This window comes from Parastagonospora nodorum, assembly GCF_000146915.1.
Source record: "Parastagonospora nodorum SN15 chromosome Unknown scaffold_31, whole genome shotgun sequence".
Lineage (NCBI taxonomy): Eukaryota > Fungi > Ascomycota > Dothideomycetes > Pleosporales > Phaeosphaeriaceae > Parastagonospora > Parastagonospora nodorum.
Window position 1 is genome coordinate 90,945 of NW_001884579.1, and position 16,084 is coordinate 107,028.

General features: G+C 50.9%; 6 protein-coding genes across 6 annotated transcripts; 2 read left to right on the forward strand and 4 right to left on the reverse strand.

Moving 5' to 3' along the window:
- Window positions 1-309: 309 nt before the first annotated feature.
- SNOG_14325 (hypothetical protein) lies at window positions 310-1,322 on the forward strand (the record flags this gene model as incomplete). Its single annotated transcript, XM_001804465.1, has 3 exons — window positions 310-477; window positions 577-672; window positions 729-1,322. The coding sequence occupies 3 exons, from the start codon at window positions 310-312 to the stop codon at window positions 1,320-1,322; spliced, it is 858 nt and encodes a 285-aa protein (XP_001804517.1).
- A 210-nt stretch (window positions 1,323-1,532) lies between these two features.
- Window positions 1,533-2,807, reverse strand: SNOG_14326 (hypothetical protein; the record flags this gene model as incomplete). Its single annotated transcript, XM_001804466.1, has 1 exon — window positions 1,533-2,807. The coding sequence occupies one exon, from the start codon at window positions 2,805-2,807 to the stop codon at window positions 1,533-1,535; it is 1,275 nt and encodes a 424-aa protein (XP_001804518.1).
- Window positions 2,808-5,659: 2,852 nt separating this feature from the next.
- SNOG_14327 (hypothetical protein) lies at window positions 5,660-6,716 on the reverse strand (the record flags this gene model as incomplete). The annotated part of the gene is given in 2 exon segments (XM_001804467.1): window positions 5,660-6,116; window positions 6,136-6,716. The coding sequence occupies 2 exon segments, from the start codon at window positions 6,714-6,716 to the stop codon at window positions 5,660-5,662; spliced, it is 1,038 nt and encodes a 345-aa protein (XP_001804519.1).
- Window positions 6,717-8,297: 1,581 nt separating this feature from the next.
- Window positions 8,298-8,624, forward strand: SNOG_14328 (hypothetical protein; the record flags this gene model as incomplete). Its single annotated transcript, XM_001804468.1, has 2 exons — window positions 8,298-8,325; window positions 8,491-8,624. The coding sequence occupies 2 exons, from the start codon at window positions 8,298-8,300 to the stop codon at window positions 8,622-8,624; spliced, it is 162 nt and encodes a 53-aa protein (XP_001804520.1).
- A 1,432-nt stretch (window positions 8,625-10,056) lies between these two features.
- SNOG_14329 (hypothetical protein) lies at window positions 10,057-10,243 on the reverse strand (the record flags this gene model as incomplete). The annotated part of the gene is made up of 2 exons (XM_001804469.1): window positions 10,057-10,138; window positions 10,209-10,243. 2 exons carry the CDS (start codon window positions 10,241-10,243, stop codon window positions 10,057-10,059), a joined length of 117 nt encoding a protein of 38 aa, XP_001804521.1.
- Window positions 10,244-12,501: 2,258 nt separating this feature from the next.
- Window positions 12,502-16,083, reverse strand: SNOG_14330 (hypothetical protein; the record flags this gene model as incomplete). The annotated part of the gene is made up of 11 exons (XM_001804470.1): window positions 12,502-12,824; window positions 12,873-12,979; window positions 13,031-13,154; window positions 13,204-13,386; window positions 13,524-13,674; window positions 13,721-14,093; window positions 14,141-14,358; window positions 14,410-14,650; window positions 14,707-15,218; window positions 15,267-15,631; window positions 15,678-16,083. 11 exons carry the CDS (start codon window positions 16,081-16,083, stop codon window positions 12,502-12,504), a joined length of 3,003 nt encoding a protein of 1,000 aa, XP_001804522.1.
- Between the last annotated feature and the right edge of the window lies 1 nt (window position 16,084).

Sequence of the window (16,084 nt, forward strand, 5' to 3'; positions counted from 1 at the left end):
TTATTGGAGTAATGAGTTTTTGTCAATACTGTTGATTTTGAACGAAAAGCTATGCTGCATGTCTATACTCTTGGAACTTCTCGTTGAAAAATAAGTGCACATGCTTTGCGTCTCCAAGCATGTATTGGAGAAATCCGTTCTCGTATCCCATGGTGTAGAATGCGGTCATGTGACAAGCCGCCACATGGCCAATCGCAACCGTGGCACCTCCGCAGCTAGCTCCGCAACTTGCCCACCTGTTCCGTCATCATCGCTCTTTCCATCGTGTGCAACTGCGATGCATACTTACAACCCTCAATCCCCTTCACGATGATATCTTCAGGCTTCACAAATGCCCCTGTGAGCCAGTTCCTGGTGTTCTCGACCGTCATTGGCGCCCTCTTCGCTACCATCACCGACACGAGATACTATATCCACATCGCCGTAGTGCCGCACATTTGGACGTATGGACAGTTTTGGCGGTTCTTGACATGGCAGGTGAGTCCGCGTTGGCAGTTTTCAGCTGGAAGTCGAAGCGATGGTGTCTTGATGGTCTCATGTGAAAGTGCATTCAAGCGAAAGCTAACACATACACAGGCATGCTTCACAAACTCAACTGAAGTCCTATTCGGCGTGATCACATTCTACCAACTACGTGTTATCGAGCGACTATGGGGTAGCAGGAAGTTTGCCGTAAGCCCACGATTCATCCCTTGACTTCCTATAGATCGTGCTGACCACCATCTCAGTCCTTCCTCCTAGCCACACTCCCCTACACAACTCTCCTCCCTCCCCTGATCCTCACCTTCGCTATCCGCCCGCTCACATTCGGACGCATAAACTATCTCCCGGCTGGCCCGACTTCGATCCTCTTCGCTCTCCTAGCAAACTACTACGCCGCGATACCGTATACATATCGCTACAAGATCTCGGCCTTTGCACCGCCCGAGCCCTCGTCGAGCGCTCAGACTGCGACTGGCATATGGTCTCGCAGCTTGACGCTTACGTCAAAATCGCTGTCATATCTTCCGCCGCTTCAGCTGGCTCTGAGCCAGTTCCCGGGATCCTTCCTTGCTGCAGCAGTAGGCTGGGCAGTTGGCACGGCATATAGACGCGATCTACTTCCTGGCGCATCTGGCTGGAGAATACCAGGGTGGATGGTTGGTGAGGAGAAGAAGAAGGGGTTCGAAGGCCTCAGGGCTAGGCTCGATGCTGAGAGGGAGAGAGAAGGCGGTGCAGGGGCTGCAACGGGGATATTAGCTGGCGAGACTGGGCAGGGTACGGCGAGGCAGAGAAGAACATTGGGTGATATGGTCGCGGAGCAGTTTCGAGGGAGAAATTAGTGACTCAAGATATTATTACTTTCAATACACATTTTCAGCTCAGTCCAATCGCAACGTGGATGTGTTTGGTCTGCGTATAGTGTGTGAGAGGGCCAACTTCAGGAGCTGCATAACTATCTAGCAAAATTGACAGGCATGAGTTCATTAAACAGTCGTCGTATTGTGGCGTCAGCGCATCAGCTCTCACCATGAGCATGCACGACTACTAGCTCAATACTTCACACCCAATATCCCCACCTTGAGCGGCGAATCCGAGTCTCTACTCGACGGGAACCTCCCCTCCTCTTCCTCAGCATAAAACTCACTCTTCATCTCTATATCAATCTGACTCGGCGTCAGCGGCGCCCTCACACCCGACCTATTCGCCCTCGCCACCTCAATCTTCACATGCCCTTCTTCATCACCTTTCATATTCACAACCAAACTACCGTTACCCTCGTCTGGATCACTTAGCAGCCAAACATGCTTCAGCGACCTCCGATCTTGCTTCTCCATGATATCGTCCGCCGCTTGCGCAATCTCTGCGCCACCACGCGATGCTGCGATGATAAGATCGCGTGGGTCCAGGTAGTTGAAGCGCCCCAGGTCTGCCCAGCCATACGTGCGCGTCGCTTCCCCTAAGACAGCGAAGATGATGATCAGATTGAGAGTGAAGACGGCGTAGATGTAGCCAGGCTGGCCGAACTGCAAAGCGTAGACCATTGTTCGAGCCGGTTGTTGCGTGAACAGTCGTCCGACCATGAGCTGTGCCGAAGCGTATGAGATGAATATGTCGTCTATCATGGCGGTGATGGAATTCGTGAGGCCGGCTATGGTCGCTTCTTCCTCGGTGAAAGGGTCGCGGGACATTGAAGCACGAGACATTTTGTAGGCTGCGATGCTGGAGTTGAATGCTTCGCCGAGTAGGGAGACGTATAGGTTCGTCATATCATTAGACATTAATTCAAACTGGCGTACTGCGGTCCGGGTAATGTTGCGCTGGGGATTGAAGTCCTGCAAGGGCTCCACTGCTTTGACGGTGATGTTCAGACTGCCGATATCTACGGTGACGTTGAACAACATTGGTTCGAAGCCGAACTCGCATTGAGTGTTGTTCAAGAAACCATAGGCTTCGCCAGCTGCGATGGAGAGGAAGCGACGGGGCGATCGTTCACTGAAAGCCACGCCGATCGCGACAATGGCTTTGCCGTCATGGCCAATGTAGTTGGAGTATTCCTCGCCGTCAACACTATCCGGCAGATTTCCAGACGCAGCGTAGATCCATTCGTTTACTGGTCCAGATAGAACGAAGTTCGAGGTAGTGTTGTATGTACATGTAACATTGGTGAGGTAGCCTTCTTCTTGAAACGTGTAGCCGGCGACTTGGCTGTTGGAAGATATTCCTTGATCCATGAGACCGACAGAGGCACCGACACCAAAAGAACGACCACTGTAGCTATACCCGGTGTTGTCAAGCTTTCGATGAACGTGGGGCCCCTTGCCCATTGAAGATGCCGAGGCGGCTGATCCCATAAGTTGTCCACTTTGCTGTTGGCCTACTGAATACGTAAAGAGACCCCTTCGTGTGCGCAACGAGGGACCAGCTGAACCGATCATCATTGGATATTCGATGATCTTTGAAACATCCTCGTAGCTAGGCACAAGCAACATGCCATTACCCGTCGTTCTCGATACTGAAGGAGTTATGGAACCAGCCCACAACGCCGCCGGTACTAGACACAGAAGAACCATCGCCACCACTGGAAAGAAGAATCGAAGAGGGAGGTCCCAATTGACACGAGGAGTGCTAATGTCCACCCAGGTTCTCAACACGTCCAAGGAGACACTGACTTTCTGGATCCTTAGTCGAAGAGCGTAATTGATGAGCTTGCATATGACAGCCACATGGAGAAGACCCAAGAAAGCCGAAAAGAGCTGGACGAATAGTGCAACAGAACCAGGGAACCTGTTGGCCAAGGTAAAGATGTCGCCAGTTGCGCGCCATTCCCGAAGCTCGGAGAGCAAGAGCAAAGTCGACAAAGTAGTAGTGATCGCCAGTCCGTAGAAAGTGTTGTACCTATGCCAGTGTGAATACCGCATCGTCCTCCCATCCCGCCCCGTCGGCCTCCGCTCATTAGGAGGAAAAGTAAATTGGCGAACCATTAAAGAAAGAGGGGACCGCCCAGCGGTCAACGAATGTAAAGCATATGAGTGGTACAGGAAACGAGCGACAAAGAAGCAAGCAAAGACGATGAACCGATCCCATAGACGAGGGTAGAACTACTGTAGCATGCCATACGGCTGAGGCCCACTTGAGATCCCTCGGGATGTGGGCCTTACGCGGTACAAGTTTTTTGTCAATCTGGTGTATCAGATCTGTCACTGGATCATGCCTCAGCTCCATCGCTTGGAAACCCGATCGTGGTCCAGGCGTGATGGGGCTCTGCCGCACACGGCAGCCTCAAGCGGATGGGCAACGAACGAATAGAGTCAATATCAGATGTCGTGATGCCTGAGCGGAGCCATAATGGCGAATATATGTTCTAGTCTTGCGACGACGCCAGGGCATGCCTACGCAATGTGGTTCGAAGGCAATCATGCAGAGAGGCCGGAACCGTACAGTGCGTCAAATCGCATAGTGTAGCGAATGCCGAATCGTCTGTATTGCATATGCGCTTCCTGAATCTCCTCACTTCGACGCTGCGTGCTTTGATCGAAGGCGGAAGTCGGCAATGTCTTACAAAGGGAGCCAAGCTGCCAACAAGAAGCCGACACTTTTGCCAGGCCGTTCATGTCTGGTTTAGAGGATGCAGTGCTCAGGTCAAGAGTGTAGACATGCGAAGCTGGTCCACTTGAGTATATAAGTGCCAGTATGTAAATGCAGAAGAGAGCGACTACCTATCGCATGACGCTGATCTATCAGGATGCGTCGCAGATTAAAGATCTTCAGCATGCGCTGGTGGTCCCCATGAAAGCTTCAAAGGACATAGAGGCTGCTGATTTCTGAGCGGAAGGCGTACTGCACGTTTGACTCATCGTCCAAGTGACATGGAGTTGGTAGGATGTCGTGTACATTTGACAGCGGACGGGATAAAAAGCTCTTGCTCGACGGAGGGACCCACTCGACGCGGTCCCACCAATCGCTTACACGAAGCCCCACCAACCTTGTCCCGACACCTCACACCCAAGGCGTTCATCTGAAACGCTATGTGCATGCAACTCCAACCATACCCATCATCGAAACGTCTGATCTACGAATCCGCCGTCTCCTTCTAACTCCTGGATTTGTGCCTGAACATCCTCATCTTGGTGCATCGGGTGAGATGTGTACGCCGGTCCTCACCGGTTGCGCCGGCCTAGTCCTCGCTCGACGAATTGTTGTACGGAACATCTTCACGTTTGAGTGGATATTACTTCTATCGGCCCACTGCTGACCACGGGGCTGATTCGAACGTGCGAGTGCACCAGTGGATGTGGTGTGCGACCGGCACTGAGTCTGGTGCGCCTTAGTGTGGCTGCGCTTTCGGCCGGTAAAAGATGCGTGTACGAGGCAGAGTAACGAGAGTGTCATCCTGCAAAGGCGGGGTTACAGCACTTCACCCTTGAATTGTGTCGATTGGCCAGGCAGACAGTGCTACTACGACGGCAAGCAACCAGGGTGCAACAGGTAGCAGCTCATCCTATAGCCTGAAGCTATACACAGGGCCTTGCCATCGCAACTGCAGTATATTGATGACCAATGTGCTTAATGTTTAGTGCAAGATCATGCAGCGAGAGGATATGCCTAGTACCGCCACTCTATTCTCCAGTGCATGCACAATGCGAACACGACCGCGATAGTTTTTCCGCATGGAACTATTGAAGGGTATTCAATACTTTTCGCGTTCTTCATGTTGATTACACGCGAGGCGGGACGGAATGGAAGCTAGTCTCAAACGTCCCAGCCTTGCAGAATCGATGGTTCACGATAGCTGTTTGGTCTAGCGTCCGCTGCCTGTCCGGCGTGGAAATTGCAAGGGATATGAACGGTACTTCTGTCACGGATATTGCCAAGTAAGACAGGATAAAGTGGATTCGAACTTGTTCATTATTCGCGTGTCTCGCGAAAGAGAGCTATTGTAGCTAACTAATATGGATATTGCGGCGCGCCGGCCGTAAGCTGTTGAAATGCTGGCTGCCGATCATTATGCTCCAACGCCATGCAATGTTTTGTAAATGCCCGACAATATAACACCGAGTCATGAAGCTAAGAGTTGTCCATCCAGGGACCTGCTCGTGCTAAACCATGTCGCGCTCGTCATGAACGGATACAAAGAGATTCGTGAGTCTGTAAGACGATATGGAAATAAACAAATGCATTAATAGGATGTTTGGCGACCTGCGTAGTTGCCAGTCTGGCCGAACATCCTGTTGAAGAAACCTCCCGTTGTCTTCGTCTTCTTAGCTGGCTTGTCGTCATACAGTGGGAGCGAGTGCTGGAGGTGGATCTTGGACTGTGATACAGGGCCGTGGATATGTACAAGAGTGGGGCCTTGGTCGGCGTCGTAGCGCTGCACAAAGGCCTCTGTGGGTTCTTCGGTGAAGCTCATGGGTGAGTCGGATGAAGTGGAGACAGAAGAGCTTCGGGTGGGTGGCGAGAGAGATGGTGTTCGTGATGCGGCGCGAGATGATGTTTGGAAGCGTTGTCGCTGAGAGTGAGCAGCGTATGCGGAGTAAGGTGCGGGAGCGTGGTAAAGGTTTTCTGCGGTGAGCTGCTGGGTATTGCTGGCGTGCGAATTTCCTTCTCCTTGCTCAGCGAAGTCTGGCCTTCTCAGCCTGGCGTGATTGCCATAACACGAAATGGGTGGCCAGGAAGGGCTCAAGGTGGTAGTGGAGGTCCTCGGGGTTGATGCGGAGATCCCAGTCGAGGAGGAAGAGCAATTGCTTTTCCATCAGGTTAACCTCGGTGATTGAGAAACCGAATCCCTCGTAGCCACGGACTGCGGTGTACCGAGCCCAGTGCTTGTTCTTTGGTGAGGAGTCGTTCAGGTTCTTAGCAGCAAGAATCAGAGCAGCAAGGAAGATGCGGTGTGTGGTGCACTTCATGCCCTTTGCAACTGGGGGCAGACGAGACCGTAACCGGGCGAGGTAGACCAACGATGTCATGAGAGTAGGTACTTGGACGTGCGATCGCTCAACCAGGGATGTAATAAACTCTTCGACGGAAGGGAGAGGTGCTTCCCTAGTCTGAGAAGCATGCTGAGGGGGTGATGCTGGTGGTGTGGGTGGCAGGTTCTTGTTGAGTGATGGTTCGCAGCGGATGACCTGGCTGGCTTTTTGTGCGAGGTATGAGATCATGTCCTGGGAGACAGGCATCTGGATGAAGTGGTCCAATGCTGCGCTGTTCTCGACAGCAAGATTTGTTGAGTAAGGCATGATGGGTGATGATGTGCTGATGTTATGGATGGAGAGTTATGACTTCTTAAGAAGTCAAAGAACGATAGTATTCGAGGACTGAAACCTGTAAGGCAGATGGTCCGTCTGTTTTCGTGGTGTAAGCGAGATGTTCGAAGCGGGCTGAGTGGTGGCTTGGGTGCTGAAGAACCCAACAAGGTTGAACGTAAGGCCGCAAGAGATTAGGTAGCAAGAAAAGTCCTGACCGGCAAGACGAAGTAGTGATGGGCAAAGAAGAAGTTTTTTTTTCTCGAAGGGAGAGTGTGGATGGCGCTGCCAGTTTGGGAAGGCAAAAGTGACTGGGTGGAATGATAGGCAGTGCCGGACTGGGTTTGTGCCTGCACCGCTGGGGCGTCAGGGAGAAGAAGGGAGAGATGGAAGTAGAGACTTGCACTGACCAGAAAGTAAGTATCGACGGCAGAAAGCGCGATACTTATTATCCCGAACCCTCGAGCGGCAGCAATTCGCAATGCCAAACTTGAGAGGATCCAACACTACTGGTGGGGCACGGCGGCTGTAGGGGAGAGCCAATGGTTCGCGGTGTAGGGGCGGCGACAGGTCCCTAGCGCGCCACAAAAGGGAGAGCGGGCGGCTGTTTGGCTGTTTGGGACTCGTCGAAGATTGCCAGAGGTAAGGTGCAGAACCCCAGAATAGTCTGTTTCAAGTCGGGAGCCAGTCGCTTGTGGCCTAAATCTGTGAGGAACCCTGAGAGCCAATAATCCTGCAGGTCGTTTGCGTTTCGAGGACGGGCTCGATGTTTGAGGGCTGCACGGTCTCGTCGAGTATTGACCGAGCCGATGGGTGGGATGGTCGAGGTCGTCGCAACGGCCAGCTATGACTTGGTGTCGCTGCACGCAACTGCGACTACGGGTAGCAATATGTATTCGCACGACCCGAGTGACTGGAGTATAGTTTACACGGTCTGCTGGTCTAGACAGGTCACGTTGGGTCTCTGTGTGAGGCGGTGAGGTCGCAAGAGTGGATCTAAGACGGTATGGCGGATGAATAGCATGCGACCACGCAGTAGCAGCATGCCAGTTCCATATATTTGAGCAAGCTACCGTGGCTACCAGTGAACAGCTGTCATGCTGGCAAAGTCCGACAGAATGCACTTCTGGTGACGAAGCACCCAGCCTCTTTTCCCAGCCGGCCGAGGATGTTGCGGACGCGAGGGCATACGAGGCGGTGGGCGCACGCCGGATCCGGCAAGTCGCCCATTTTTCTTGCCTCCTTAGAACGTGTGTTGCACTGCGTCGACGTCGAGCGTAGCATTCTGTAGAAGACTTTTGGCCGTGGTTGTGTGGCTCAGAGCTTGGCAGACAGACTCTCGGCTGTTGCTTCGTACGAGTGCCACCATCCAGTTCATCCGTCTGCATGCCACCCAACCTGCAGGCAGATGGGCTCGACACGGTGCCGAATGAATCTACCAGATCGACAACGGTCTGACATCGCGAGTGCATCGTCGGACAGCCCCCTCGGCCAGATGCTGGGGCACGCTCGGCAGCTCCACCACAGTGAACGATCGCCAGTCATGCGCAAGGGCTGCTGATGAGGTAAGCCACCATGATTGGCCACTACCACCGCCAAACAAGTCAGTCCGTTTCAACACTTGTTTCCCACGGACTTCATGACCAGTCACTTACGGTCACCGCATGAATGACGAAGAAGACCCGTGAAGCCACCATCAGCTGCTCGAAATTGCTGCCCACCCACCAGCATAAACAATATGCTGGCCAAACTCAAATTCATGCAACAGTGCTTGCCAATCCATGTTCGAGATCTTCCTCAGCACTCGCTGCACCGCCTCAGTCGGCTCCACCAATCATGGTCTCAGCCTCCTCAATGCCATATCCAGAAGGTCGCGCTCATGTAAGACATCTGCAGCCTTAGTGGCTAGACTGTCAGAATCCAAGAAGGCCTTAATCAACTTCTCTCGGTGTTGCCGCTACCACCTGCCTCTGTTCGCTCGACACCCGATTGGCGGTCTTTGCGCATCGGCATGGGTCTTTTGTGGTTCACTCCTGGTCCTGTCATCCGAATAATGCAGATGAACGCCTGCTCGAGAGAATTGGGGCCAAGATCTAATCTAAGTGGGCGCTGAATGCGGCTCTGCTGTACTCGCCTTCTCCCCGCGCGGCTCGCACGGTTCCCGGCCCATGAAAATAGTAGCCGCCCAAAGTAGCGCTCGTGTCACCGCCAAATATGGATATCCGGGATCGCCTGTAACCGTTGACATACCCAGGTCCACGGGTACTTGCGCAATTAAGGTCTGCAGCCTCTTGAGTGCGCTGTCTTGTAGATGTAAGGCTTGAGTGTTGCGCTGTGAGATCGGACGCAGGCGCTTCGCTGTTTCATCGTGTCAGCGTCCGACCACAACAAGCGATGTGTTGGCCCTCGAACAACAAGGCCAACGATTTTCTTGCTCTTCAGCTTGGGTTCTTCCTGACCATAGGCTGCCTCATTGTCGATATAAACTTTACTTCACCGTGCTCTTTGGCTGCAGCCCAGCAAGGCAAAGAGCAACCAAGACCCGACTGCGAACACGGGCCACCCTACACTAGAAAAAATACCAACACAACCTTGCTATCTTCTTAGTTTGACAGGTGCTCATCCTGGTTCTAGGTGTCGGTGATTGACGTCATCGCTCACGAGGCAATAGAGGCGCAGTCACAATTGCCTGCTGACTGCGCGATGGTATTGCGAACAGCAAAGCCACCTGAGTGGCTACGCAAAGCTGAATATTTGACGTGGCGACCGAGGCATCTCTCGCCCTTCAAAAAATTGCCTCGCATCGAAGTGGTGGGCAAGATGGATGCTTTTAAGGCTGTGCATCTGGGCGTATTATCGCAGCCTCCGAGAAGACGTCGATTTCCAAATCGGATGCCTGGTGCTTTCAGTGTTGTGTCAGGCTCCGGAAGATCTGGATGAACCGCTTCTCCCTGCACTTGGACTTTGGAAGTCGGATAATAGGCTCTTCTGAACAGTTTACTTCAGCGTCCTGCATTCAGCTTCCTCTTTCTTGTGATCTCACGTCTCATGTTTCGTTCGAGTTCATTGAAGAGAACGAGCCGCACGCGGAGCGCCAATGCCTAAACAATTTTGCAAGGTAACATGAGCTGGCCAACAAATCCCAAATTATTCGCTTCTATTAACAACACTTGAGACAGGACATTGGGCGAATCAACGTGACATCAGTGAATTAGCAAATGTATTTTGCCCAAATTACAAGAAAACAGCGATGCGTTTGGCGTTCAGACAATTCATTATCCTTTTTAGATCCCGTCTCTTGTTTGAAAATCAACAAGCTGCGTACTAAGCTTTTTTACCGCAGTATGTCCTCTACCAGAATAGTCATGATTGCCAAAGACATGTGTGATTGTAGCCGGGCAACTTTGCGTTTACGTCTAGGATGCGTGGTTAGAAGGCTACTCTTGCAGTTTTGAATATTTACTTGTAGCGAAGACTGATACTTACACAAATGATTTGACAAGGACGGCACCTGGTGCCATAATAATTTGCGTCTGCTTTTTTCATACTTTCAGGTCTGTTGGAGAATGTTTAGCGTATTATCGTCTAGCCTGGGTTGATTCAAAGACGTATTGGGGCGTGATAAGTTGCTACAATGGCCGTGAATATATACCCTCTGCTGATCTGCACTATTGCGCGAGCGCAGGCATGAACTATTGCGCTACTTATGCAGTGAATCTTCTGGTAGCTCTGTTATCTTCAATCTTCATCGGTCTTGTTATCGATGAAAACTTTGATGATCCTTCGTTTAGAGTAGTAGTTTTATGCAGAATTTCAGACCGCCTAGAATCGTACACTTAACCCAACTATCAGGCATCGTCAGACGCAATAGGAAAACGCACTGCTTGCTAGAGCTTGAATTTTAACCATGAGTCGCGCATAAAACTCATATTGACCAAATGCTCGAATATAGGACACGACGAGGTAGGCTGGATACCTTCAATACTTTTACAATGACTGACCGAAATGTGATAGGATCTTAAGTCTATACAACCAGACACAATGTACGTACACATCAAGCACATAATTTTCGTGATGATGTGTGAAGCGTTTCCATGGTGCTGATCGGTCGGCCCCCATCTGTCATGCGGGCTCGCGGGAGCTGAGCTCCCACATAACAGAATGATGTTCTTTGAGCACGTCCCACTTTTATTAGCCGCCCGCTTTTATGCACCAGTTCTGCATTTCGCCTTTTGCAAACAATAGTCTGTCGCAATGCCCTCTTGAGCTCCACGCTTGCCCCAGAAAATAGCTTATGGATATATATTATGTTTTAACTTCCAACACTCCGCCTTCGGGCATTTGGTCAATTTGAAACGATACAGAGAAGATTAGCATGGCCCCTGCACTAAGGATGACACGCTCAATCAAAGAGAAGCTACCATTTTTTTGGCTCTTGATTTTCGCTCGTCTCCTACGAGGTCCTTCCTATCTCGCTAAAGTTCGCGAGTTCGACTCATGGTAGTGCCACGTTTTGGCGTTCTTTTTGCCCGAGGACCCTTTCCTTTTGCCCCGCCGAACTTCAAAGCCACAACCAACGCGCTCACGCAAAAGCAGAGTGAAAAAACGGTAGCTTCTCTTTGATCAAGCATGTCATCCTTAGGGTAGGGCCCACCAGGCCCCGGCAAAATTACTGTCCGCATTCACCGAACGAGAAGAGTGAAGAGGTAGCCTGAATATATTCAAAACGTTTTGCAAAACCGGACAAGATATTTTATGCCACTGAATATATTCAGGTGTCTCTGTAAACTTGTTAGTGCGCTCCTAGAGACTATTAGATCACTTTGCACGTGTGTAGAGCGGACACGAGTTTTGCCGCTGCCTGTTGGGCCCATGCTAATCTTCTCTGTATCGTCGGCGCCGCTGCGCTGCGCGGCGCGCGGACAGTAGCAGCTGGCTCATTGACGTTCGCTAGCTCCCACTGGCGGCGGTAATGCACTGACAATATACTCTCATGACACTATTATACGCCTTATCGCGAATTTCCCTGGTGTTCGGACTAAAAGAAGGTTGTGAAGGTCTGTGTAGGATGAAGGAGTCTGTACACCTTCCACCCACTCATGCTCAGCATCACGACGCCGACTCCGACTTCAGAAGATTGGTGCGTGCTGTCTACATCTTCACAAATAGATATGCTAGCGTTTGTTACATTGCCGACGGAAGTTTGCCAAGTGTTGCTCGCACAGCTCTCCATACCACATGTGCTTTTGCACGAATGAGTACCATCTGAGATACCTTCGCTGATGAACAAACTCCAATTGTCGGGAAGAGACAGTTGTATGATCAATTTTTTGCTACTAGTCTATATCCTACCTTTACAGAAACGAAATATAGAGCACGACTCGTGTCAAGCCAGTCCGTGTATGAGCGACAGGCATGTTGATCTCCAAGAGTTCGTTTTTTAATCCCTATCTCATTACACGCGGTGAAAAATTAGCGTATAGCTTCAGGAAACACTTTCAAGGTTAAGCATTTGGTATACTGGAATGTATATATTGACTGTATATGTCTACTGATTTGTGTGTTGAAGAATTCTTTCCGTGACAAGTACGCACATTGTAGAGACAATTTAAGGCTCTGGGAAGTAGCTGAACGCATGATGTACCTGTTGACCGTATCCTAGATTACCTCAAGCCTCAGAGTTCAGCCGGAAAAGAAGCGAAGCATACGCAGTGTAGTGCTCATCCGCATCTCCACATGGCCCAACCCTGTGCGCATCTCCAAACATCTAAGGCAACGCTCACTTGTACTGCTTGCACAGTTCCAGGCTGTCTTGCGCCACCTCTTCCATGATCCGCTTGGCCTCTGCGACCAGCTGGTGAAGCTCAGTTCGGAACTTCTTGCCCAGTGGTGAGTCGTTCTCCTTCCTCTTCTTCATGTACTCGAATGCGTTGTGTACCTGCTTGAGGACATTGTCGACATTGGTCCGGAGAGTCTCGCTCACTTCGTCCATGACCTTCGAGGCATCCTCCTCAACCCAGCCGGATAGAAATGAGTAGGGACCTTCGGGACCAGGGATCGCTTCCTTGAGGTAGGCGCAGCGAGACTCGAACATGGTTTTGGCTGACATGACTTGTCAGCATGTGTAAACAAGAGGAGGGGCAGGCATGCTACCTGGCGCAGTTTTGGGCGTCTTGAAGGCTTTCGAGTAGAAGCTTTTCATCGCCTCGGGGAAGTAATCGTCGGGCCTGAGCTTGTAGGCGTTCAGGTGGATTTTGCTATCCAATGTAAGCTTGAGTGCATGCCACTAAAGAGCCACGAGAACGCACATAAGCCGATTGTTCAGGTCTTTGGCTGCAACGTCGACAAGACGAGTAAACTCAAGCTCATACCGTTTGAGGTTGTCCGAAAAGCAGGTCTTGTAGGCATCACAAGCCAGAGCCGTGGGGTCATCTGCGAAACTTTCAGTACAACGAGACAATGCAGTGAACTTGAATCTTACTCTTTAGGACATGGTTGAGGTCTCGTAGCGCTTCCTTTATGGTTTGAGCTGCCTCTGCCTTGAAATTTTCCACGGACTTGTCAAGCAGACTTCGGAAGGCTTGGTCGATAATAGGCCGTACCGAAGACATCAATTCCTCGTTCCAGTTCATAAACAGATTCTTTTTCTTCTGCACGTATACACCTAGTGATTGTCAGTAGTCTTTTCAGAGCTTGCGTTAGTGTTTAAATTGTTTGATACCTTTCTTGTTCATGACGGCTCGGTGTGTCGCAGCGTTCTTCAGAATGTTAGCGTGAAGTTGCGGAGAATCAATGCCACACGACATACCAAATTTTCCCATTTGTTGAGACATCTGATGGCATGCTTGTCAAATCGAGTCTGCACAGTATGATCGGCGAGCTCATCCTCAATAGCCTTAATGTCCGTCGTCTTGAAAGCAGTGGCCAATGCGTCGATCTTAGTTGATATGTTCTGGGGGCGTTAGCGCACTGAGGTGCTTCAGGAAGCTATGACTTACTCCGCGAGAGTCGCTAACAACTGCTGTCAAATGCTTGACCCTGGCCATGGTGGTTGTACTACAGGACATCTGGATCACGCTCAACAATGTCTGCATGGAGACTTTGATGAAATGGTCTAGGCTAGCGGTTCTTCCTCTGGATGGCAGAGAATAGATGTGCGAGCACAATGCTGGTATCTGAGTTTCATCGATAGACATAGTTGGCACGGTTTCTGAGCTGTCTTTGTCGTATCCGCGCAGGTGTCGCATGAACATCCGATTGGATACACAGAACACGGGTACGTTGGCTTCATCGCCTGTATCTGCACGGTAGTTTTGGGTGATGACTCGAGCGACCTGCTTGCTGCGACATGCGATGCGTACTTCCTTGCGCCTAGACGAATTAGCCCCATGCAGCTTTCTCAGAGGGCGTGGACTTACTCTTTCTCAAGAGCGATCTTCCGCGAGAGCAGTTTCTTCCTCTGGGCTCTCAAGACTTTCTTCGTTTTCTTATTGTTGTTGATTCTGTAGCGCTCCATGTCATTCCCAATGACTTTGAGCTTCGTCTCGACGTTCGTAATCTTCGAAGTTATGAGGGCCAGCTGTTCTTCGGCAGTAGTGTCCATGACTAGCGTTGAACCGCCCTCGTCGTTGAGGTCCTGTGATTTGAGTTAGAACAGAAGATTATAATACATCAACTTTGAACTTACATCAGAACGTGTAGCAACCAAGATGACGCTTCCACTGCGTCTTCGTCGGAATGCATCCATGTACTGCTGGCGGAAGCCGACGTTGTCTTGCAGACGGTCAATCTTGCCGACAACAACGGTCATGTCGCACTGTTGTAAGTAGCGAGACGCGTTGTCAATCCGGAAATAGTTAACGTCAGAGCCGCCAGGGACATCTGCGATGATAACATTCTGCTTCAAGATGGGCGAGCTGAGGGTTACGCTGCAAGCAAGTCAACAAAAAAACGCTTTTTTGATAACAGACATGGAGGTACTTACCGTACTATCTGTACCAATGGCCAGGGTGTGAATCTCAACGGTCGATCTCGGAAGCTGGCATTCTGGCACTCCCGTGTGAAGGGATGGTACATTTCAGTGAGTTCTTCAGGGGTTGAAGAAGTGAAGTGTACAGAAGTCTCGCCATCCTCGATGAACATCCGGTGTATTTCCGTCGTCCAGGTCATCAATTGCTTGACAACTTTTCGATCGTTCACAGATGCAGCGGTGCTCATGAAGTTCTCCACGCTATCGAATCCGAGGCGATCTGCGAAGAGTTGATTGAGACAGTCTCGAGCAGTGGCCATCTGGCTCAGCTCTTCGTCGTCCACGTCATCAGGGTTCTGGGATTGCTTCTGTTTCACAGTGAACCATTGTTTGAAAAGATCGGTGACCAGCTTTCGGCACATTTCCAGGCAATAGAACTGTACTTCAGCGGCGAAAGGAGCGGTTTGAGTGGAAGGACTTTGACGGAACTCGGTGATGACGCAAGTGCAAGCTCCGCCTCCATCACTCTGGGGTTGAGATTAGCTAGCGCTTGAGAGTCTGGTAGGTCTTCATACCTCGATAGTCAGGTTGAGAACGCCGAGAATGGCATTCAGCAATGCCGATTTACCAGCACCAGTCTCACCTGCAACAGCCAACTTGACAGCGTCCCGATAAGGAATCTTGGTGCTTCTCATGATTTCGTTCCAGAGGTACGTTACCTCGTCATCGTTGTACCCGTTGCTTTTGGTCACCTTGATAAAGTCTGTAAAGACTTGCAGAGTATGAAGGGCGATGTTTTCGGTCAGGCTGAACCCCGGGTGATAAATTGGCAGCTTCGGACGATCCAGTGAGTTTGGATCAAATGGCTGAACCTCGTCGCCACCGTCTTCGCTATCTGCATCATCGCCCTCATCACTCGAGTCGGTGTCCATTTCTGAAGCTGCAGTAATGTTAGTGAGTGCTTGTGAAAGGACCGTATGAAATACCTTTGCGCTTCATGCCCGCACCTGCAGAAGCTGAGCCCTTTTCGATGGGTTGGCCTTGATACTTGGGATCCCATCCCGCCATCTGAGCTCTGGCCACATCCTCGATGTCTTTGAGCTTCTGCACAAAATGCGGAGTCAATTCCTCCTCAGCTGTGTCGACCTTCTCAATCGTGATCACGGGCGAGGGCAGTATTGGCATTTGGTCGACAACTGCCACTAGGACTGGTGATGGCGGCGTCGGCATTCGTTCCTGGACAGGAGTGCCAGGTATGGGTATGACCTCTGGCTCCTTCTCGATAGTCTCCATGGCGGTAACATGCTGCACTATTGTTTTCGGTAGCTCAGGCTCGAATAACGGACTGGCTTCTCTGTCAGGCGTTGGCGTGGATTGCTGGAGATCCTCCATG